Source organism: Lampetra fluviatilis, chromosome 19, assembly GCF_964198595.1.
Source record: "Lampetra fluviatilis chromosome 19, kcLamFluv1.1, whole genome shotgun sequence".
Taxonomy (NCBI): Eukaryota; Metazoa; Chordata; class Hyperoartia; order Petromyzontiformes; family Petromyzontidae; genus Lampetra; species Lampetra fluviatilis.
In genome coordinates this window covers 2990751-3015214 of record NC_136293.1, presented here as the reverse complement: position 1 = coordinate 3015214, position 24464 = coordinate 2990751, and the positions used below count along the sequence as shown (strand labels likewise).

General features: G+C 42.0%; 2 protein-coding genes across 10 annotated transcripts in view; both read right to left on the bottom strand.

Moving 5' to 3' along the window:
- Nucleotides 1-7328, bottom strand: part of MSL3 (MSL complex subunit 3) — a 34996-nt gene extending 27668 nt beyond the window's left edge. For 5 of the 6 annotated variants that reach the window (XM_078864811.1, XM_078864812.1, XM_078864816.1 and 2 more), the window contains exons 1-4: nt 7079-7328; nt 6508-6590; nt 3847-3942; nt 614-714 (exon numbers count right to left, since the gene is read on the bottom strand). In XM_078864811.1, coding sequence (XP_078720937.1) covers nt 614-714; nt 3847-3942; nt 6508-6590; nt 7079-7183 — 385 coding nt within the window. In that variant the 5' untranslated portion in view covers nt 7184-7328. Of the gene's footprint in view, nt 1-613; nt 715-3846; nt 3943-6507; nt 6591-6926; nt 7052-7078 lie in introns of those variants that run through there. The other variant, XM_078864813.1, reaches the window with a different exon arrangement.
- A 3144-nt stretch (nt 7329-10472) lies between these two features.
- MID1 (midline 1) overlaps nt 10473-24464 on the bottom strand; it is a 72111-nt gene continuing 58119 nt past the window's right edge. For all 4 annotated transcript variants that reach the window (XM_078864806.1, XM_078864805.1, XM_078864808.1 and 1 more), the window contains 2 exons: nt 22840-23044; nt 10473-15110 (listed from right to left, as the gene is read on the bottom strand). In XM_078864806.1, the coding sequence (XP_078720932.1) occupies nt 14759-15110; nt 22840-23044 (557 nt within the window). In that variant the 3' untranslated portion in view covers nt 10473-14758. The remainder of the gene's footprint in view (nt 15111-22839; nt 23045-24464) is intronic.

Genomic DNA, 24464 nt, shown 5'->3' with positions numbered 1-24464 from the left:
ACAGGTGGCAATGTGCATGCAAACTATAGCCAGTGCTGGGATCACCAATTAACCATTTTGGCCAAGACGACGTCCCGTAAAACAGTCTCTGTGTCTCGGTAGCTCTTGCACGAAAAAATAGTGGCTTGATCAACTGTCACGTTGAGTTAAAATATGGTAGGCCATTCATATACTCTAAGACTTCCTATATCAGGGATAACACATTTATGAGATGTATTCACTTATAATGCATTTTACGTGAACAAACTGTTACGGACATAATAATTGTAAAATGTAGGCCAGCTGACTAACTCCATGAGTGTATTGATTAAAGCTACATTAACATGAGGTAATTTATTTAACAATCTCTAAATCCCTATGGTTTCATAACAGTTTGCATGCAGAACGAGTACTCAATAAGTGGAGGCTGGGTAGAAATCTGAATTTTAAGATTGTGAGTTCAAAGTCTGGTTAGGGTAAACTCAGCTCATTATCACCTCCAGAGTCAATACATTTTAGTAGCACTATTTAGCACAAGCTCTTGTTATAAAAGTATCCTATTTTCACTATTGGATCACAACCAACAATTGTGCAATGTACATATTTGTGTGTGTGCAGTGGGTAGGATAATTACAGGCTTCCTCTTCTTCTTGAAATTCAGCATCAGTTGCCACATTTTTGAGCACAGAATCAACACCAGGGACGTGGCAGCGTCTCTTTTTCCCCTTCTTTCTCCTGCGGGGAATAGAAATCCTGTAAGCATGGCTTCTCAAGAACTTAGGCATGGCTGTAAACCAGGCACGTACCATTGCAGGGGCATTAAATTACATTTCATGTTAAAGTCAATGAGCCAGCATAGAGGCAACTGTGTACAAGTACTCATGCCATAGAAATGTAAGCCAGATTTCTACTTACTGACTTCACAGGCTCAACACCAACTTACAATGAACACCTTGTGCATTCTGTCGTGTAGAAGATAAACAATCAAATGTGATTGTTGAAATTTTTATTATGGATAATTAGGTAAATTAATAAACAGGTGTCTGTTTCATTTCCAAAATAAAAACATTTAACTCGCTGATAATGGACCTTCCAGGCCAATATATTCCAACAGAAGATGTTTAATCAAAACAAACAGTAAAATTTGTTTATATGCTATCAAGGTGCATTCATCGGGGAAAACACATTGGTCAACAAATGAAATGTAAATTTTTTGGCAATCCATCAAATATCTTTCCCGTTTGTTTATTATCTGGCTTGGAAGGTCAGTGGGAGAGCGAGCGGCTCACAATCCGAAGGTTGCAACTTCTAATTCTGAGGTCCAAAAGATGAGTACCTCAATGCTCAATTGAGCAGGTAACCTCTTTGGCTGGATTTTTGTTTATTATTGATTAGCATATAACTATATTACTGTAATGTACAGCTATTTTTTCATAGTGGTTCTGGACCATAGTGGGTGATTGAAGGAGAGGAACCCTGGACCAGATCAGACATCACTTGCCATCACTTGCCACTGGTGTTAGCTTCGGCCAGGAATCAAACTGAGATTGCTAGGTTCACAGCAGAGTGTGCGAACCACTGCACCACCACTACCCCCCCCCATAACACCGGGTTAAACTTGGGCACAGTTCCAACATATGTACATGTGGAGCCCTTTGTCTATCCATTGCTGACGAGGGCTTTCCGATGGCATGGAAGCTGTGGGGGCTATTTGGCCACACTTCTCCATCGTTAGCCACACCGCAGAATTTTTTTTAACAGGTCCGACGCTGCTGATGAGCTGCACTAAGCTCGTTAGTGCATGTTGGTGCAGGCCTGGAGGGTGCATATAATTGGGTAATAGGGATCTTTCATAACATACTAGCGGGAAGTACCCGGCATTGCCTGGGCAAAAAAAATATTTAAAAACTTCTCTTAAAAACCTTACATATACATACACACATACTAAGTTGTTGTGAAAGCCCGGTGGGCCGATTGTCCATTTCTCCACCAACAAAATAAAATTATAAGAGGCTTGCACAAGTGGGGGGGGTAAATGGTTGATCGAAAAGGTTTCTGAAAATTGTCGACCCCCCCTCAAAAAATATATTTACCCCCGCGTAGGTATATATACCTACACACGCTACATACAACAGAGTAAGTAGTATCTATTGACTCTGTAGTTGTATGTACTGACTGTACAGCAGTATCTACTGAGCCAGTAGTAGCTACTGACTGTTTAGTAGTATTTACTGACTGTAGTAACTACTGACCAAAGTAGTATCTACTGGCCCTATAGTACTATCTACCAGAGGTGTGGACTCGAGTCATGCGACTTGGACTCGAGTCAGACTCGAGTCATGATTTTGATGACTTCAGACTCGACTTGGACTTGCCTCATCTTTGACTCGACTTGACTCGGGACTCGAGAGCAAAGACTTGAGACTTACTTGTGACTTGCACAACAATGACTTTGTCCCACCTCAGAGGTGTGGACTCGAGTCATGTGACTTGGACTCGAGTCAGACTCGAGTCACGATTTTGATGACTTCAGACTCGACTTGGACTTGCCTCATCTTTGACTCGACTTGACTCGGGACTCGAGAGCAAAGACTTGAGACTTACTTGTGACTTGCATAACAATGACTTTGTCCCACCTCTGCTATCTACTGACTGTAGGAGTAACGACTGACCGTAGTAATATTTACTGGCCCTATAGTACCTACCGACTCTATAGTAGTAACGACTAACTGTATTGTAGCATCTACTGACTCTATAGTAGTATCCACTGACTATAGTAGTAACTACTAACTCTATAGCAGTATCTACTCTCTATAGTAGTATCTACTGACTCTAGTAGCTACTGACTGTAGTAGTATCTACTGACTGTATAGTAGTATCTACGGACTGTAGCAATATTTACTGACTATAGTGGTATATACTGACTGTTTTAGTATCTACTAACTCTATATAGCAGTATCTACCAACTTGATAGCAGTATCTACTATCACTAGAACAGTGCATACCGACTGTGGTGGTACCTGCTTTAGCTACAACATTGCATACCGACTGTGGTGGATCCTGCTACCACTACAGCAGTGCATACCGACTTTGGTGGTACCTGCTTTCACTACAGCAGTGCATACTGACTGTGGTGTGACCTGCTATCACTACAGCAGTGCATACTGACTGTGGTGGTATCTGCTTTCACTACAGCAGTGCATACCGACTGTGGTGGTAACTGCTTTCGTGACAGCAGTGCATACTGACTGTGGTGGTACCTGCTATGATTAAGCAGTGCATACCGACTGTGGTGGTACCTGCTATCACCACAGCAGTGCATAGTGACTGTGGTGGTATCTGCTTTCACTACAGCAGTGGATACCGACTGTTGTGGCACCTGCTTTCAGTACAGCAGTGCATACTGTGGTGGTACCTGCTATGATTAAGCAGTGCATACTGTGGTGGTACGTGCTATGAGTGCATACTGACTGTGGTGGTACCTGCTATGATAACCACAGTGAATACTGACTGTGGTGGTACCTACTATGATTACAGCAGTGCAACCCCCGTGCAGCTTGAGCAGGGCAGGGAAATAAATAAATAGCTATCACACAACAACGCTATTTTAACTAATTAGCCATACTAGCCTTACGGCGTGGTACCCAGCTAATTTTTGTTCACGTAAACCCCACGGTTCGCGAGCCAAATCCTTTGCAAGCGCGCGTATGCAGACAGACGGACAGACAAAAAAATGCCTTTTACAGGTTAGATATGCCGACACAATTTAAGACAATGTTTTTGTTTCATGGATGCTTTCTCCATCCCAGCCAAAGTGGTGAATAAACATTTTTTACAAAGGGAAATGCAACTCCTGGTTACACTTACATCTTGGCCACTGCTCTCTTGGCGAGGTTACGCTGTAGACGTCGGTTTTCTTCAGTATCTCTCAGCACGTGATCCTCTTTTGCCCATCGATCCCAGCTGCAAGCAACACACACCCAATTCACACCAATTGGATGGCGTTTATGCCAGTTGCATGCAATCCACACAAATTTCAAATAGAAGCATTCAGGAATATTAACCCTGCATAGTTTAAAAGTCACCATCATCATGTTGTCTATTCTTTGTTGGATGAAAGTCTCCCCACTGTGTCAGTGTTGGTCAAGGCGGATGTTTGACCATCCATCACCACACTGGTCAGCACAGGATGAAGCAAGCACATAATCGTGCAATTCGTTGAGTGATGTCTATGGGTGCCCATATCCTGTAACAAATCAAGTCTACCAGGCTCGCAAACTCCCTTAACCACATGAAAGCAGAGCCCCCTTTAAAAAGACAGAAACTAAAGTTTATCAAAATGCATGTTTTTCACCAGGCACTTATATTTAAGTACCTAACATATGAGTCAATTTATAGCATCTTACATACATGACTGAGATTCCATGTGCCAACTCAGTGCCCTGACCTCTGAGCCACCACCAAGCCAACTCGTAACTCATTTTAAAAAAGAAATGAGGAAGTTTGGTATAAAAATATAACCTTGATGTGCAATATAAACAGGTTGATCTTCTTGGTTCTTTCGGTAAAGTCACGTAGAAGGGAAGTAATAAAATAATAAAAATAAAACATAATAAAATGAAATAATTCTCACGACGTTTCGGCTACAACGCAAGCAGCCGTCTTCAGGTGAAGAATTAAACACTACCAAGCTAGGAGCTTATATATAAACTGGGTTGGAGGTGGAAGAGCGCCTTAACAAAAAAGAATGTGCATATGAAGAGGAATTTAGCATATTCATGGCAAATGCGTAGGTGGGCGGGGGGGGTTTCAAAGGCATATTATGCCCATGCATTATGCAGGATCAACAGCACCAAGGGGGGGTGCAGGGAGTAGCATTAACAAAGGAAAGGAATGTTATTGATATGTAGCTGCAGTTACTAAACAACCACGTAGAAAACTAAAGTATAAACTACATAAAAAACTAAAGTATAAACTGCATAGCACCATCAGTATACTTACTATACTCTACAATAAGCTGAGTTACTAACAGCAAGTAACACATTACAATTCTACGTCGTAAAAATTATATAATATGCTTCCATCTAAACTTTATTCTCTTACATCACACGAGCATATACCGTACTATATACTGCCATAGATAAACCCAACATTAAATTATATACTGTATTACTATAAACCACCCTATACCTTATACATTTCAACATAACACTATGTATTATTCTACCCACCCTAATGTGTATCGAAATGGTTTATTACGTCCTTCCAATGATTGCTAAGCCAGAATCCATCTTCTCGGTTAAAATTGTCTCTGTGTTTGTATATGTGGATCGCCTCATGAACGAATCTCTCATGATAGCCAGATGGCTTGCAGAGAACCTCTGTCTTGGAGAAGTCAATGTCATGTGAGCCCACTGAGTTGTAACAGTGATCTGCCACGGCTGAGGTGTTTGTCCTACCGTGTTTCAGGTCAGCTTTATGTTCACGGATGCGGTCCGAGACATGTCGTTTGGTTTCCCCAATGTAACTGCTACCACAGAGGCAACTTAGTTTGTAGACACCAGGGTACTGTATGTCTGGAACCACATCTTTTACAGACGGTACCAGATCACGGATTTTATGTACTGTATTGAATCGGACCTGGATCTTGTGTTTAATCAGGATTATTTCATTTTATTATGTTTTATTTTTATTATTTTATTACTTCCCTTCTACGTGACTTTACCGAAAGAACCAAGAAGATGAATCCCTGCAGTCACGAAAGCTTTAAATCGAAATAAACAGGTTGCTTTGTAGCCCTATTATTTAGACAATCTCCTGCATGTTTTGAGTACTACCTTTCATTATGTATCACAAAATCCAAGTAGGGTGTATGGCAGTGTTGTTCATTGCAAGGCCCGCGGGCCACTGGCGGCCCCTGGTAGCCTTTAGTGCGGCCCCTGACAATACACAACACTTCTGAAAACACCACCCCCATCGTCGCCATGCTGTCAACCCATAATGGATTCAAATGTATGGCGGCCCTCACGCGGATGATGCCTTATCGGTGAAAGCGCCCCCAACCCACTCCCTGAAAATGAGTGAAGAACACCGGTGCACGGTGTGTGGGTCTCGAGCTGCTGCTGGTAACGAGGTCGCAGGTGACCAGGAGATGACTTGGGTTGCGGCTGATTCTTGCACTCAACGTCCTGGGGTCACATTATCAGCATTTGCCTTCCTGCGCATTTAGAAATGTAGTTTGGCTCAGGTGTTTTTGTTTCCTTCCAAGCAAACACTGTACTTTAGTTGCGTCCAGTTAGCAAGTTAATATTCACCTACGTTGTATTCAATTCCAATGAGGAAAGCTTTGAAGGTTGTGTTTAGATCACGCGACGGGGAACATACGATTACAAATAACAGAAACACACTTTCCCTCACGTCAACATCAATTAACTTCGCTCCATTATTCGAAAGTCGGATGGAAAGGAGCTGCGATGGTCCGAAATGTGTTTTTGCAACTACGTTTAGTTGCAGCAGATTTGCGTGCACCTTCGATTCCAACCGTTGAAATGGATGAGATATTCAGGAATCTTCCTCCCTTTGTCATCCTTCCCAACATCTACATCCACCACCTACAAACACGCGAAAGGCAGAGAACCATACACCATGTAACATTCACCCGTGCGTAGGAACAAATGTTTCGGCACCTGAGCAATACGATAACGAGCAAAACACACGACGTTAATAGCAACTGGATTGCACCTGCCGGGAGCACAACCACGTGGCAGCGCTCAGGTAAAATGCCGTTCAGCAATCGAGCTCGAAGCACTCCACCCCTCTCCCCCTGCTGGCTGCCACGAAGCAGCCTATGTCACCTGTTACGCAAGGCGGGTCGCCCATCCAAAAACCACTGCCCAGGGTCAACCCCGCTTAGCTTCCGAGCTGTGACCCCGGGGGCTGGCGCGCACCATTGAGGGCGGTTCGGTCACAGTCAGTGGAAGCACGAAGCACACTGAACGCCCCCACCCCCCGATGCCCAGACGCTGCAGTGTTCAATCTGAAGAAACGAGGGTGAACCATCATCCTCGCCTCCTCCTCATCATCATCATCCGCCTCTAACCTTGGCGTCGTAGAGAACTCGCGCTTTGGTCGGGTCGGGCTCGAAGCACAGCACGCGTTCCCCCTTCTGAAACTTTAATTTCACGCCGCCGCGAGTGGTGGTCATGCTAGACAAGGGGAGCCGCCCTCCCGAGCCTCGGGCACCATCACACGGCCAGCGCCAGCAGGGCCACGGACGCCTCCTGCTGCTGCTGCAGCGCCGCCACGGACACGGCGACGGCTCGCAACTTCCCGCCCGCCATCTTGCTACACCCCCCGCTCCTCTCCAGCCAGCCGCCGACAGACGACCAATCGCAAGCTGTATCGGTAGCCACGTGCGCTGTCCGAGCCAATCGGTGCAGCCGGCAGTACAAAGATGGCACACCGGTTGTGGGGCAGAGCCCTGTACCAAGATGGCGGCGTGTTTGTGTGGAGGGGGACCGTACCAAGATGGCGGACCGATTGTGGTGAACCCCGTACCAAGATGGCGCCACAACCTTACGAATATTCATGAGTGGCTGCAAGGCGGGGGGGGCTGTGGGGAGCGGTGGTGCAGCGTTTGGCGCGCTCTGCTACCAACCCAGTTGACGATTATCTTAACCGGTCCTTGGCCTCCCCTAGGTAGACTCAGCCAAAAATTAGTACCTGGTGCGGTGTGTAAAATCGTCGCCACTCCGGCGTGGTGCTGGCCAACCCCCCCCACCCCCCTTGTGTACCGTTTCGGCCTTCATAGGAGCTTGCTAACATCACTTGTCCAAACAACCTAAGTCTATGGGGCCGTCCATAAATTACGTCACGCACCTGGGGGGGGGAGGTCCGACATTTGTGACGATGGGGGGGGGTTGAGAAATGTGACGTCACATCAAAAAGCGCAACTTTAAATATAGAATTGTTATAACACTCATTTGGATAAATTTTAATTATTAACTATTTGATTATTTATATTTACTAAGGTCACCTTTTATTTATTCCATGAAGGAGCATTTTGCTTCTCCATGGGAGAATGGAGAAGCATACATTTTGAAAAAGTTTTTAATGATTGTTATTAAACATCTTGATTCTAATTACTCTACCAGGGCTTTTCATTCTGTGGAATGAATATATGATTGATATAATTGTACTCTGCATTTTGCTTCGTTCTATTACAAACTTTCAAGTATTTTTTTATAGTTATAATTACTTTTAATATTTTATAATCATAAGATAATTTCAAAATAAAATTCTGAACATCTACAGAACCAAGGAGATAAATCCCTACAGTCACGAAAGCTTTAAATCGAAATCTGCAGTTTTAGTTAGACGTGAATTTTATGCTAAATTTAAGCTTTCCAACGCCTCCTTTTTACAACATCAGAATGCAGCGCCACATTAAACACGCACTACAATGACAATAGTTTAAAGCGATTTGAAGGATGTTTTATATTCAAAATGGAATATGGTTTGGGGGGGGGGGCAGAGCTTTGTGACGTCATATTTGAGGTGAGGGGGGTCTGACTTTTTGTGACGCCGTGTGACGAGGGGGGGTCAAAAATCGTCCAAAATCGCGTGACGTCATTTATGGACGGCCCCTATACGGGGGATTTTTTTTTTTAATCTTACTCTTTGGTTCTTTCGCTAAAGTTATGTAGAAAGAAAATTAATTAAATAATAGAATAACGACGTTTCGATTGCAACATAAGCAACCGTCATCATGTAGAACTAAATTTGAGGGAAAGACAAAACACAGACACGGAGACACAGCAATACGATTCTTATTTTGTGATGAGAGACTTATTTCGTGTTGGTGTAAATCTTTAATTCAGAATAACTACAGTATGAGGGTGCACCCATATATTGCTACATTTACAATATATTCAATTGTGACGAAACAATATACAAACTGCCATCAGAAGCGTCAATGTAGTCTTTAGTGCAATTTCACATTAGATATTATGACAAATTCATAGATTATAAAAGTTGAACAGAACCTCTTTGCCTAAATACAGAATCCAAATGCCCTTTTCAAATACGTGTATAGCATTGAGTGTCCGCCCTCGGATTGCCACCTCTTGACGTACAAAACACCAATATGTATGGGAAGAATAATATCTCAATATAAGCAAAGGGTATAGCTACAGAGTAAATTATCATATTATCTGGCTGCTATAAATTTATACACGATAATCCACTTTGTTGAGCTATAATGTGGCCATGTTGCCTCTGAAAAGAACCAATAGCTAAGTGGGCTTTATCTGGTAAAATGAAAAGAGTTTCGTTTTAGTTTACCTATTTGTTTTTAGTGATTTGCTTACCTTTCCTATACTTTGCACTCCTATAGTTTTTTTTGTATTGTTGTAAATTTCTGACACACTCGTACTGGATATCTGTGAAAAAGAGCTTCATAGCTCATCGGATTTCTCCAGGATAAATAAAGATTATTATTTTGAAATGCATCGTCTTGAGTGGTATATTATTATTCAATTGAATAAACCTGGGGTTTTTTTTGTCCTGGGAAGACGTACACATTTCCCAGGACAGCTGTCTCTTTTAAAAAGAGAATGAATTCTGGAAAACCAGGACAGATGTGCAAATCCACCATTGCTTTAAACCAAATTTCATATTTTAAACTTTAATGTACAGAGTAACCCTATCTTCGTAACATAAACTTGGTTTGTAAACTTTGGTCTATTGGCATGACTCCAGTCTTGCTTGTAATTTTCCATCCATTCCTATACAAGCTGGATACATTCATCTGTATTATGGCTGACAACGTAGGCTCACTGGGGTGTGCTCCAAGGACCCAAGTATGAGAACCACAGCTCTGTTGTAGCAAAACTCGTAACATGCATCAAACCCTGGCGATGGTGCGTCTATTTTCCCCACTTCACTCTTACGTATATGTGTTAAGTATTACAGTGATTCATAATGAAAAGTGACAGTGGCATTACTCAACGAGTAAATCATTATTACATTTATGCAAGTGAATCTTATGCTAAAATATAAGTGATCACATAAAATGATGCATTATACTCATACTCTACTAAAACTATATAGGAACTATTATATTTTGCGATATTAATACAATTATTTGAATGACACCACATTTTACTTACTGTTGCTATAGTGCAGCACATTTTATGCAAAAAATATTCCTGGTAAATTACAAAAGTGACCTTCATTACATTTCATAAATATACAAATAATACAATCCGTTCCATATATCTAATTAAGATCAATATCCATAGCTTAAATTGCACTCCAGAAATCTAAAATCAATCAATATTTCTATCCTACACCTTGTCACCAGTACCCGTTTGGTGGGTATGGTTGCTTGGTTTCTGCAAGGGCTGGTATGGGACAAAATCCAGCAAGGGACCACGGAACTCGGAAAAACATGCTTGGGCCCTGAGATGCAGAAAAGATCCTTATAAACTATGTTTTAATACAATACCATGACTAATGGGGGGGGGGGGCAGTGGTTAGCACACCGTTTCATGAACCCCATAGCCAGAGTTAATTTTAAAATCGAACATTCCACCCTCCCTTCACTAACTCGCAGAGGTGTGGACTCGAGTCATGTGACTTGGACTCGAGTCAGACTCGAGTCATGAATTTGATGACTTGCGACTCGACTTGGACTTGCATAACAATGACTTTGTCCCACCTATGAGATGTGGACTCGAGTCATGTGACTTGGACTCGAGTCAGACTCGAGTCATGAATTTGATGACTTGCGACTCGACTTGGACTTGCATAACAATGACTTTGTCCCACCTCTGCTAACTCGCACTAAACATCGTAGTGGAGTATGGCCAAACAATTCCCATGACTGGTATGATGTGGGAAGGCCTTCATCCAACAGTGGATTGACAAAGGATTGTAATTGTGTTTTTGCCACGACCATAGTATGGTATTACTATGCTGTTGCACACATCCACACACCACCAAGTTCATGCATTCTCAGATTTAAATTCGTGAATGTTATTATCGAGAAGTGCATCATCTATAGTAAATTTGATATTTTTTTACATTAACGATCGTTTATTTTAAAGTGTCATGTTATATAAAAAAAAACTGTGATAGAGCCAATGTAATCCGAACTACACTACAGAAACTGCAAATACAAATAAAGCACATGCCACGAATTGGGCATTGAAAATGGCCACGTCACGGTGCAAAAGCGTGCAAAAGCTGTCAAGGCCATGCATGCATTCAGGCGTTATACAGTACTTGAGAGTGGCCCCTGACCAACACTGATGTGGTTCCTGCACCCATCCACCTACATTATTTAAACCCTCTGGCTACTTTCCGAGGTGTGCCCTTTTGGACTTTTTCTTTTATATTCTGGCACTCACAACATCCACACCATCTGTTAACAGATCGGCACCCTGAGACACCAGCGATAGCTGCCGAGATAAAAAAAAATGTAACATGCATCTTTGTTTAGTTTGTTTTATATACGGTGCGCTTTTCCCCACGAGTCAAAATTAATCTAACAAACAGCGATGAGTTTGTTGTCCTCAAGAGGCAATGAATGATAACATTCATGGCGCCTTTGCATCTGTCCTTTGTTTTAGAATGTTTCCAGATGCAACAAGGCAAAGTTTAAATGTGGATACAGATTGTGAATGTTTAATGCCACGCCTGCGATGAATTACAGCTTTAATCTTTAATTACGACTGAAAAGTAACCTTGGGTTGTTACATTGAAGAGTACTGCATTATCCATGGCCTACTCTGGGTGTGGCTTTTAGTTTTCAAGTTTAGTTTTCCAAATGCATTCCAACCTGCTCTCGCCCACCTCATTTCATAATTTGTATCCCTGCTGACCACCAATACCTGCCATAGGTGCACATTTTCTGTCCCTCCAGCAGATAATTTCATTTCAATATCTAATCAATGTATATTACCTGCTATGACATGCATCATATACATGGACACTGAAGAATAAGTACACTGAGAGACAGGATTGCATGGATCAGAGAACAAATACAAGTTTTAAGCTTTATGTCGGCCGTTAAGAAAAGTGGCCTTGGGTGGGACACATCACTCAATGGTGGTCGATATTAAGGAGTGGCAGCAAAAGGAGGGAACACCCTCGGGTTTGCGTTCTCCACGGAGATGGAGTGATGAGATCAGCTCATGTCCTGGAGCTACATGGATTGTTGCATTGCGAGACCACAAGAGATGGTGACAGCTTTCATCCAGCGTTGGATATTAGTTTATGGCTGTTGATGGTGATGACCCTCTGTGAAATATGGTCACTCAATTCTCCCCTGCATTTTGTGAATACATAGACTCTGAGTGTATGCCCGCCTTGTGCGTTAATGCACTGATATAGGTCAACTCTCTTGACATGTTGTTGACAATGAAAGAAGGTATAGACCAAATGTTATCTCTTGTAGTGAGATAGTGATGCGTAAATGCTTAAATGGGGCAACTTTATTCGTGGAATTGCAAAAGATAAAATATTTACTTCTTAAATATAGATTTTAACTGCACAGGGCATGTGTCTATTGATCCCAAATTGTAGTAATTAGCCAGAGGTAGACGGAAATGTTATTTTGAGTAAGCATGGGTTTGTGTGGATCGTAACTGCATAATTCAGTTGTACAGGTTGTGTCCTGGTTTTTAAAGATGCGTTTCACCTAAAGAGTATGGCTCTCCATGAATCAAATTAGTGGTGTGGTCACGAGATTGCTTGGAGCCCTGGGGAAAGCACTGCACAAACAAAATGTTATTCACCTGACAGTACTTGTTTTCGACTTACAAATGCACAACGGGGATTGACTAGGATTGCCGCAATAACTTTTCACAACACCACTTTTAAATATCACGAAATGTTAATTATTGCAATAACTTTGTAATTGTATTCAGTATTTGTATCGTCTTGTTTTTGTATATTGATGCACTTTAACCTCGAATGAAGATTGCTTGAAAGTTATTCGACTGCAGTTCGCTGAACATGTGCCTGCAATGAGTCTTGTAATCATTGTAACTTTACAATTAATAACATATTTTGTCAGAAAATTCAATACTTAACTAAGTAGAATGAGCAACGATAATATGGGTATGATGATATTTAGAAGAAAGGACAATACGATTAGTGTAGATCTCATATTGTACAATATATCATCGTTTCGCCATACTGTGGCAATCCTACTCATAGCACATGAAGTCATCGTAGCTTCCTGGGTGTGCCGATCTATGGAATGATAAGCACCCAGACATTATCATTTGTGCCTTAACATTCTGTTTATCAATTAATAATCTGAACTTGTCTCCTCAGACTTGAATATCCAAGGCTCGAAGTGTATTGCATGGGCAAATTTGAGCTATATGCTGCCACTGCAAACACATTAAATATTAACTCTATATTGAATATTACATATGTCCATTGCTGTATTGCTACAATGTGTCAACTCACAATTACAGTTGTCTTTAATCGCACATATCCATTGCAAATGAGTCATGTTGCCTCAGTTGGCTCTCACCAGCTTATAAATAAAGGTGTAATATAATTCACAATTATGATACCAAACAAAGCCACATTCTACGAATTCTCTCCTCGCAAAGTAAAACCACAAATGTCATGGGGGTTGTTGGATGAATACTTATGTTTGTACGCAGTCTGTACATGACGAAATTTCTTTTCAACATCGTTATTTGAGCGGCGTGTGACATGTCGGGCTCCTGTTGGCTGCGATGCAGTTTGCCAGTTGAGTAGATTCAATCCTCGTTTCGACCAACAATTCCACACGTGCGGTGATGTTTTCCCACGAGTAAAACAGAATTCTACGGCCTCATTTTATTATTCCAGAAACGTGCTTAATGTCTTGTTCAAGTGAGCTCGTGGGTTTTATGTTTGTTTACCAATGTTAAAACATATATAAATGTCTATTTTATGTTGTCATCCAAGCTTGGCATTCAGTCTTTGCATGCACGCCACTTTGTGTTCTTGACAGTGGTGGTCCCTTTTTAATCGTAAACGACAAAGTGGGCATGCAGCTGAATTGGTGAAGCATATCCATCGTTGTTGATAAACAGGTCAGGCAGCTGAACGGTTGAACAGTGATGCATCCAGGGATAACAAAGCTCTTTATTCTTGAAAGTTCGGAATGGTTGTGTCTGTGCCACAAACTAGGAATGTGTGCTAAACTTGTCCATCGGATGCTCTTGGGGAGAGTGGCTGTGGACACACCGGTGTGCTGTACAAGTAACTAATTGGCATGTTCTGTTTACGTAACAAACCTTACTAATTGGCTGTGTTGGGTAGTGGTGGGTTTCACGACATTTCTTTATTTATGCAATCTAACCCAAAAAAAACCTGTATTATGAACTATTAAACTATTTAATTTTTTCCAGGTAAGGCCCACTGAGCTATGTAGCTCTTTTTTCAGAAGCGACCTGGCCACAAATGATAGCTCAACGAAGTGGCTTATCACGTGAAAATTTATAGTGGCCAAACACTCTAAACGTATGTTGATCCTAAATCTGGAGGGAAACCCAGAGCACGCCGAGAAAAATCCACACGACCATGGGGAGCGCATGCAAACTCCAAATATACAGGCATCAGGGTTGGGATCGAACCCACGATCTCCTGCATACCAGGCGAGGTAGTTAACATCTCGCCACCGCGAGCTTGCCGAGCAACGATGGCGATGGCGTGGTGAATGGCCGTTCAACCGGCGTCTGGTCTTGGAGAGTAGCTGCCCAGGCCACACTCACTCGGGCATCTGGTCATCCTGGTCGATGTAATCGGGTACAGGAAGGCCGGTGAGCACGCTCATGGAGCGGTTCCACACGGCAAAGGTCGGCAGCACGGGCTCCACGAAGGAGATGGAGAGCGAGTGCAGGTGCTGCGCCGTGGCCGCATCGTAGAACGATAGCAGGCAGCCGTCGTAGTCGAGCAGCAGGCCCAGGCGCCGGAGGTGGGCTCGGGGCTCGAGCGCCGCCTCCTTGCCGTTGCCGCGCACCGCCCAGGAGTTGTTGCAGCGGCCCAGCACCCAGGACGAGGGGTTCTTGCCCATCCACTCGTGCTTGGGAGTGCTGTGGTAAGTGATGCCCACCGCGAACCTGCACAAGCCACATTGTTGGGTGGAGGGTGGGAGAATGAGAGAAGTCACGTGCCGTGAGGTCAAGGGAGAACCATAAGCCTCGGTGCAGCGTACACACGGGAGGTGGTACGCTGCTGTTAACCAGTGCTTTGCAGGGTAGGGTTTGTGGATTCAGAAGTAGATCTCGAAACTTCCCGACATCGAAATATATTTAAAGAAATAATTCAATGTTTATTTTCTCTGCCAAATATCCATGACATACTGTACTGTACCAATTTGCAGGGTTTCGAGGGGAGGAGGGGGTCAATCACCACCCATTGCCCCAGGCATTTGACAAATGGGCGTTTGACCTTGTGCCTGATGATTTTGAGTGTTTTCCGTTGATGCGTGGGGTTTTCTGGCTGCTCCAATTTGCTTCCACGTGCAAGCCATTTAAGGAATTGGCCAAACATCCCAGTGCATTAACCTTCTTTAAAAGTCTTGAGGCTTCACTTGCAAAATAAATCACATTCTTTTACATGCTCTTCACGCAACAACACCACACGTGTAGAAGTTAGGATATGGTACAATGCTGTAGCCTGTGCATTTGCTAAGGTGTACACATTGTATGGTTATTCAATGAAGGTAAATTGGATTACTGTATATCTGATTCAAGATAATATGGAAAATGTAAGATTTGGAATATAAAATTGCAGATTTTTTTTTAATAGTCCCATCCTGGGAAGTAGTCGTAGAACATAATTTTAAACCAAAAAACATTCCATTTAATATAAATAGACCCAAGCAAGAAACACAAATGTTTTCAGCCCATCGCTCGGCTACACAGATGCGTGCATATGAAAGATAGAATCTGACTGAGTTGCTCTTCGGAGTGAGGCTGTACTGAAGAGGGCTCTGCCATGTCATATTAACAAATGGACAAGCTGCATTAATCAGCCCGAGGGCTGAGAAGTGTGACAACAATATGCCTCCCTCGTACCACCTGTGTGGACACTTGAGTCCTGCAGGTTAACCCTCATGCTACTTTGTGAGATTCTATGGGTGTTGTGGTAGTCATCCTCTTGGTGTTCTCTCCTTTGGCTGCCACTCTTGTCGCCATTATCATGCATCGCCAATTATCCCTTCGAGCGGGGTATCCTGCCCAAACCCACTGACATTTTTAACAGCCAATATGACGTCCCTGATGTGTGTTTTTTCACTCATCCATGCGTTCCTCATTGTGTCTCTCAGTGTAGTTCTGATTATCCATCTCTTCACGCTTCTTTTCAGCTTTGTTTATTTTTTGTCAGTGTCCAAGTGTCTGATGCATTCACACACAGCAGACAATATCCAGTGATGGAATAATTTCAGCTTAAGGCACAATGGGTGTGCTGCTTTTCCATATCAAGATCAGTATTCAAAATGGACTCCACCATGCTTTTATTTGCCTCTATGCTATTACATTTAAATATATAATTATTAATTTGAAGCTTTCGTGACTGCAGGAATTCATACTCTTTAGTTATTTCGGTAAAGTCACGTAGAAAAATAATAATAGATCACGACGTTTCGATCGCCACACAAGCGATCGTCCTCAGGTGGGATAGAAAGCGATCGCTTGTGTGGCGATCGAAACGTCGTGATCTATTATTATTTTTCTACGTAACTTTACCGAAAGAACCAAAGAGTATAAATAATTATATTTTAAGGGTGGTAGAAGTAGTGAGTTTCTTTGGAAACAGAAATCAGAAGAGGAACCAATAACTGTGGTCATATAGCTCAGCTTTAAATGATATTTATTATTTGCAAAATAAGACATAACCTAACAAACTCGAATTGTTTTATTTAGTTACAAATGCAACGATTATCCACACAAATTAATAGACAATGTACACTTCACCTCTCAAACTATTTTCTTTTTATTTTACCAGGTAAAGCCCACTGAGCTCCATGGTTCTTTTTCAGAAGCGACCTGGCTATCAGAAATGATAGCTAAATGAAGTAGCTCATCACATGGACATTTTTAACAGCCAAATACTATAAACGCATGTTTATAATTTTGAAGAGAAAAACCGGAGGAAAAATCCACGTGACCACAGGGAGAGCATGCAAACCCCAAATATACAACAGGCATCAGGGTCGAACCCACGCCCTCGTGCAAACCAGACATCTCGCTACTGTGGCACCCTGTGTAATGGCCTCCTGGATTCAGCACGGCTCTCTCTTTGACGTACCCTGTGCACGCCGAGCCCCATTCACGTGGCAGTGAGGCTCCACTCCGCACCGCGCATCGTGAGGTGGCTAGCACAGTGACGTTACGAGAGCACTGTGTGCCAGTGCTCGCGACCTTGGCTTTAATTTTTTTTTATCATTAACGAAGCCTCCTTCTCTCACGATGAAGAGCTACAAAATGTATTACATTTATTTTCAGTGCTTATCTGCAGATATGAGGAGCCGCCCATAAGTGGCAGCAAAGTCGTCTATTATGCGTGTTTATGCGCGGGTGATTCGCCATAAAGTGGTCTAACAGAAATGCCACGTCTTGGCAGATAAAGAGGAGTCATATCTAGGTTGCCTTTTTGCCAGTATCAATGCATGAACAACAAGAAAAAGTTTGACCCTTTCTGGCAATGAAACAGGTGTTAAGATGTTCAGACACCAAATAGAGACCCTTTGCAAGGAATCAAGTCTGCATTAACCACATGTATGTGAAAAGTAAAACCTATTCTTATTTTTAATAAAAAGGAGTCACCTGGATGTCGTGGAAAATGCATCCTAGCCGCATATATCCATAAATTAATATATGCATATCTGACATTATTTTCATGAACAGGAATAATAGGATTACCTCTGCATGAATACTCCTGTGAGTATATGTGTATATTTAAAAGTTGGTAGGATCCAGTTCACCAGTAAGCTGAAGGAAATTTCTCAAAAGTGAATTTAACAATTAGATATCTCTTGCATGAAACTGCAAATTAGCTTTTCAGGAAAACATACAGCCAAGTCAGAATAAAATCCACGAATTCAGAATAAGTGTCACCTGATCCAGCTTCTTAAAGAGATGTCATGACAGCACAATAACAATTCGATTTAAACTAGATATTAACCATTACAGATGAGTATATCATATTCTATAATAACATGTATATATATTCTAATTCATCCCTGCCAATTATGAACACTGTACATTACTCTTTGGTTCTTTCGGTAAAGTCACGTTGAAAGAAAATAAATAAAATATTAATAGAATACGACGTTTCGATTGCAACACAAGCAAACATCATCAGGTACGAATGAATGAATGAGAAAACAAACATCTAACACAACAGCCAACATCCTACCTGGTTGATTACGTTCTTCCAAAGAATGCTCTCTGTGTGTGTCTGTGTGTGTTTAGCATTCTTGGCACAAGCGTCGTGGTGATGTCACCGCCACTTAGTGGCGAATGGCGGTTGTTGTTGTTGTTAGCATTCTTTGGAAGAACGCAATCAACCATGTAGGATCTTCTTGGTTATTTCGGTAAAGTCACGTAGAATGGAAATAATAAAATAATAAAAATAAAACATAATAAAATAATTCTCACGACGTTTCGGCCACAACGCAAGCAGCCGTCCTCAGGTGGAGAGCAGGTCTGTCGAGGAGACAGAGTCTGAATGACACACTCCTGGCTTAGAGCGACTATTTAAGCTGAGATGGAGGGGGGAAGGGCGCCTTGACAAAATAATTTGCATATCAAGAGGAATTTAGCATATTTATGGGAAATGCAGATATGCGATTAGTACTCCTTGTGAAATGCATAGGAGGTTTGGCGGGGGGTTTAAAGTCATTATGCCCGTGCATTATGCAGGATTAGCAGCATCAAAGGGAGGGGATAGGGGTAACATTAATAAAGGAAAGGAATGTTAATAGTATGTAGCTGCAGTAACTAAACCACCACGTAAACAACTAAAGTATAAACTACATATTTTTCGATTTAAAGCTTTCTACTATGTAGTTTATATAAAGTAGTTTATATGAAGTATAAACTACATAGTATGATCAGTATACTAAATATACTCTCCAATAAGCTCAGCTACTAACAGTAAGTAATACATTACAATTCTATGTCGCAAAAAATATAATATGCTTCCAGCTAAACTTTATTCTTTTACATCACACGAGTCTACACCGTACTATATACTGCCATAGACAACCCAACGTTAAATTATATAGTGTATTACTATACAGTATACACCACCCTATACCGTATACATTGTACTATTACACTATGTATTATTCTACTCACCCTAATGTATATCACACTGCTGTATATTCACTATACAATTACGATACTATATATTAATTTGTACATTGTATTAAACATTACAATTTTATACTATTTATTATTATACAATCCGCTATACACTGTACCATTGACCGTCGCGTGAAAGATACTAAGATGAAGCAACGAAATATGTCAATGTGAGAGTAGTGGTAGGATACTTGCAGCGGAGCAAAGAATCCATTCCCTGCGGAGAATACAAGATATCAATGCCAGTGAGTGGAACGCGGTCTGAAAGTCACCGTAAACGTGAACACAATCAGTTAAGATCCGAAATAGTTTATTACGTCCTTCCAATGATTGCTGAGCCAGAATCCATCTTCTCGGTTGAAATTGTCTCTGTGTTTGTGTATGTGGATCGCCTCATGAACGAATCTTTCATGGTAGCCAGATGGCTTGCAGAGAACCTCTGTCTTGGAAAAGTCAATATCATGTGAGCCCACTGAATTGTAACAGTGATCTGCCACGGCTGAGGTGTTTGTCCTACCGTGTTTCAATTCTGCTTTATGTTCACGGATGCGGTCCGAGACATGTCATTGGGTTTCTCCAATGTAACTGCTACCACAGAGGCAACTTAGTTTGTGGACGCCAGGGTACTGTATGTCTGGAACCACATCTCTTACAGACGGGACCAGATCACGGATTTTATGTACTGTGTTGAATCGGACCTGGATCTTGTGTTTTATCAGGATATTGGAGATCTTTTTTGTGACCCCAGCAATGTAGGGTAAGGTGATGGTTTTTAAAGGCTCCTCAACATGATGCTTCTTGATGGTTGAAGTGATGGCTTTGCGGATTGTGTAGTCGGAGTAACCATTAGCCTTAAGAGCTTGGCGTACATATTTGAGTTCACTGGCAATGTGTTCCTGGTCGGAGATACATTGGGCTCTATGGTATAGAGTCTTGATGAGGGAATTCTTCTGGGATGGATGGTGGTGGGAATCCGGTTTTAGGTAAGCATCCGTATGGGTGGCTTTCCTGTAGACAGAGTGGCTCATTGAACCATCAGGTCTCCTTTTAATTAGGACATCCAAAAGGGTAGCTTGCCATCTTTTTTTACTTCTATGGTGAATCTGATGGCTGGGTGTATGGAATTGATGTGGTCAAGGAATTGGTCTAGAGCAGGCCGGCCATGTGGCCAGATGACAAAAGTGTCATCTACGTACCTCTTCCATAAGGTTGGGCGTAGAGTGGCAGTCTGGATGGCGTCAGTCTCAAATTTCTCCATGAAAACGATGGCTACAACCGGAGATAGGGGGGAGCCCATTGGGGTGCCCTCAGTTTGTTTGTAGAAAGTTCCATTCCAGGTGAAGTATGTATTGGTTAAGCAGTGTCTCACCAGGGGGGGGGGTACCCCAGTATTCAGTCCTTGATGAACCAAGTCTTCAATTATTGCGATGGTGTCAGGTACAGGAACTTTGGTGAATAAGGAAACCACATCAAAACTGACAAGCAGGTCGTCTGGGGACAGGGAAATCCCCTTGATTGTCGATACCAGGTCAGTAGAGTTTTGTACCGCAAAGGTGGTTTTCCAGTGAAAGGCCGCAGGATTTCAGACAAAAAACGAGCCAGTTTGTATGTGGGGGAGTTGATAGTAGAGACAATGGGACGAAGAGGTGTATCTTTATGTATCTTTGGCAAGCCATATAATCTTGGTGGACTGGCTGCAAAAGGTTTCAACAAGAACTGTTTGGTTTGATCAATTAATGCGGTTGAATCAGAAATGATTTTGTTGGTTTTAATGACGAGGCTGTTGGTGGGGTCTCTTTTTATTTTTGTGTAGCTGCCATCGTTGAGTAGTTCTTGAATTTTGTTGTTGTATTCTATTTTGTCCATGATAACAGTGGCATTGCCTTTGTCGGCTGAGAGGATGACAATGTCATTCCTCTTTTTTAATTGAGCTAATTTAAAACGCTCATCTTTGCTGATGTTGCTAGCTGCATCTTAGCGTTTTAGAGGGTTGCAGAGATTTCAGATCTTGCTATGTCTGCAGCGATGTGACTCAGGCCCTTGAGAGCCACATCTACTCGGGCAATGATATCATTAACTGGTATGTGTCTAGGTGTGACTGCAAAGTTTAGTCCTTTAGATAAAACGGATTTCAGACCATCAGAAATAGAACTGTTACTGCGATTAATTACGACTTTGTTAACGTCTAGCTTTTCAGTGTGTGGGTCCGGTCTCTTGTTTGAGAGGCGGTTGAATTTGGAAATCAAGTTGTCCTTACATTTGGTCGACATAGCGGCAGCTGAAGAGGCAGTCATTTTGTCTACATGTTCCCAATCCGATGTGGACATTGTTGCAGTCAAAGATAAGTGTGATTTGTAGAGTGTCTTGTCTAACTGATCTAGTTCGGTGCGCGTAAGTCTGATTTTCTCTGAAATAAGAGCTAAGCTAGTTCTAGACAGAATTCGTTTAGCATTAGAAGAAGTTACAGCAGCAGAGGTTAGTGTAAATGCGATTGGTATTACCTTAGAGTCGCGGCATCTCTTCAGAAAGGTGAGAGACTCGATTAGCTGAGCCTTCTTATCCCAGAGTTTGTTGAAAGATCTTAAAGTTTTGTGGAATCCCACCCCGTAGTGGTGGTTAAATTTCAATTTAAAGCTTTCGTGACTGCAGGGATTTATCTTCTTGGTTCTTTCGGTAAAGTCACGTAGAATGTAATTAATAAAATAATAAAAATAAAACATAATAAAATAATTCTCACGACGTTTCAGCCACAACGCAAGCAGCCTGCATAATGCACGGGCATAATGACTTTAAACCCCCCACCAAACCTCCTACGCATTTCACAAGTAGTACTAATCGCATATCTGCATTTCCCATAAAAATGCAAAATTCCTCTTGATATGCAAATTCTTTTGTCAAGGCGCCCTTCCCCCCTCCATCCCAGCTTAAATAGTCGCTCCAAGCCTGGAGTGTGTCATTCAGACTCTGTCTCCTCGACAGACCTGCTCTCCACCTGAGGATGGCTGCTTGCGTTGTGGCCGAAACGTCGTGAGAATTATTTTATTATGTTTTATTTTTATTATTTTATTATTTCCATTCTACGTGACTTTACCGAAAGAACCAAGAAGATGAATCCCTGCAGTCACGAAAGCTTTAAATCGAAATTTAACCATGTAGGATGTTGACTGTGTTAGATGTTTGTTTTCTCATTCATACCTGATGATGGTTGCTTGTGTTGCAATCGGAACGTCGTATTCTATTATTATGAAATTTATTTTCTTTCGACGTGACTTTACCGAAAGAACCAAAGAGTAATTCCTGCAGTCACGAAAGCTTTGAATATAATTCTGTACATTGTTTATTATCACTCAAGAATAAACTGGCCTATAGCAGGATGGCATTACGATGGTAATTGTACCTGAAACCAAGTGTTCGGTATGTTATTAACGTGAACTAACTACTATAGCATCGTTCGCTTGCATGTGCATCCACTCACCAGGTGCTGCCGTTGGTGAGCACCTCCCAGTAGTGGCGTCCGCTGTCGATGAGGACGTTCCCGGCCACGCCGTAGCAGCTGTGCCCCCCGAAGCGCTCCGCGGTGTGGCTCTTCTTGGACGGCTCCTCGCGCTCCACCGTCAGGTTGTTGTTGCTGATTTTGAGCTTCTTGTGGGCCGAGCTGGGGTCCAGCTTAAACGGCTGGCCTGCGCGAGGGGGGGCGCCCACGCTGTGACTGAGACAGTGCATCGCAAAACCCCGCGTTTGGTTCACAATCCTCAGAATCTTTATTGAGACTGGAGGAGGAATCCGATGAGCTATCAAGCTCTTTTTCACAGATGTCCGGTACTTTGGTGGCTCAGCAAGTTACAACAGCAACCAATACAAAAAAAACTGGAGTAGTGCAAATTATAGAAAATGGTAAGCAAGTCACTAAATATAAATACGTATTTTTTTCTTTTTTGCAGAGGTTTGCTCGCCTCTGAAAAGTAATTACCGACTATGATAGCAAGGATAAGCATTTCATTTTATAGTGGTGCTTGCTTAAACTCATCAATAACTCAAAGCTCCCTTAAATCACATCCCATCTCAATGCTTTCAATGCTCTGCTGCAGCCTAGCCAAGGGGACCACCAGTGTGAGGCCCAGGGTGAATTCAGCTCCGGCCTACAAGTGGGCATTACTCTACCAGTAGGGTGCAATGTTTTTTTGCAGTTTCCCAATCAAGTCATTTGTGAGTAACTTATTCATCATATCCACCGATTCCTAACTATATTTGATCTTGAGTAATCCATAAAACTACAGTTCTCCATGCCCGGCAATGATTATGAAAAACTATATTTAATGAAAACTTATATGTTTCATAAAATGGAGTTTTGTGAGATCCTGGGTTCGAATCCTGAAAAATGTAATTTTTCATAAACATAAACATTTTAATTTTCATAATCATTGATCAAAAATTAAGTGTGACGCAGTACTCATTTCTGTGACAAGATCAGGGGAAATCTTAATTTGGAGCGTTCGTGACTGCAGGAATTACTATTTGGTTCTTTCGGTAAAGTCACGTATAAAGATAAAATAATAAATTAAATAATAGCATACGACGTTTCGATTGCAACACAAGCAATCATCATCAGGTATAAATGAAATAGCAACAAAAATCTAACCAGAAAACTATAGACAGACATATAAGCAGACAGATATCACAGAGATACATAGAGAGAGAACACACATAGGCACACAGAGAGAGAACGTCTCTGTGACGAGGCCTTAAATAGAGAGAGGGGGCGGGGGCGGAGAGAGGGAGGGGTTAGAGAAAATTAGCATGTCAATGAGTAGGACGACGCGTGGTAAGGTGCGCAAGCTTGAAAATTAGGAGAACGGGAGATAGACACACTAAATTAAATTACCTAGCAAAATATCGAAATGTAATGTAATGCAACACAGAGAGTCGGTCAACACACAATTAACGCATAGCCTGGTTGATTACGTATTTCAAAGATTGCTAAGTTAGAATTTAAGTGTGAAAATTCCAAAGAGAGACAAAACACAAACACGAGGAACGGAGACACACAGACAGAGCAGAACATAAGAATGACAAAAAACGAGTGGAGACAGAAAAAGTACA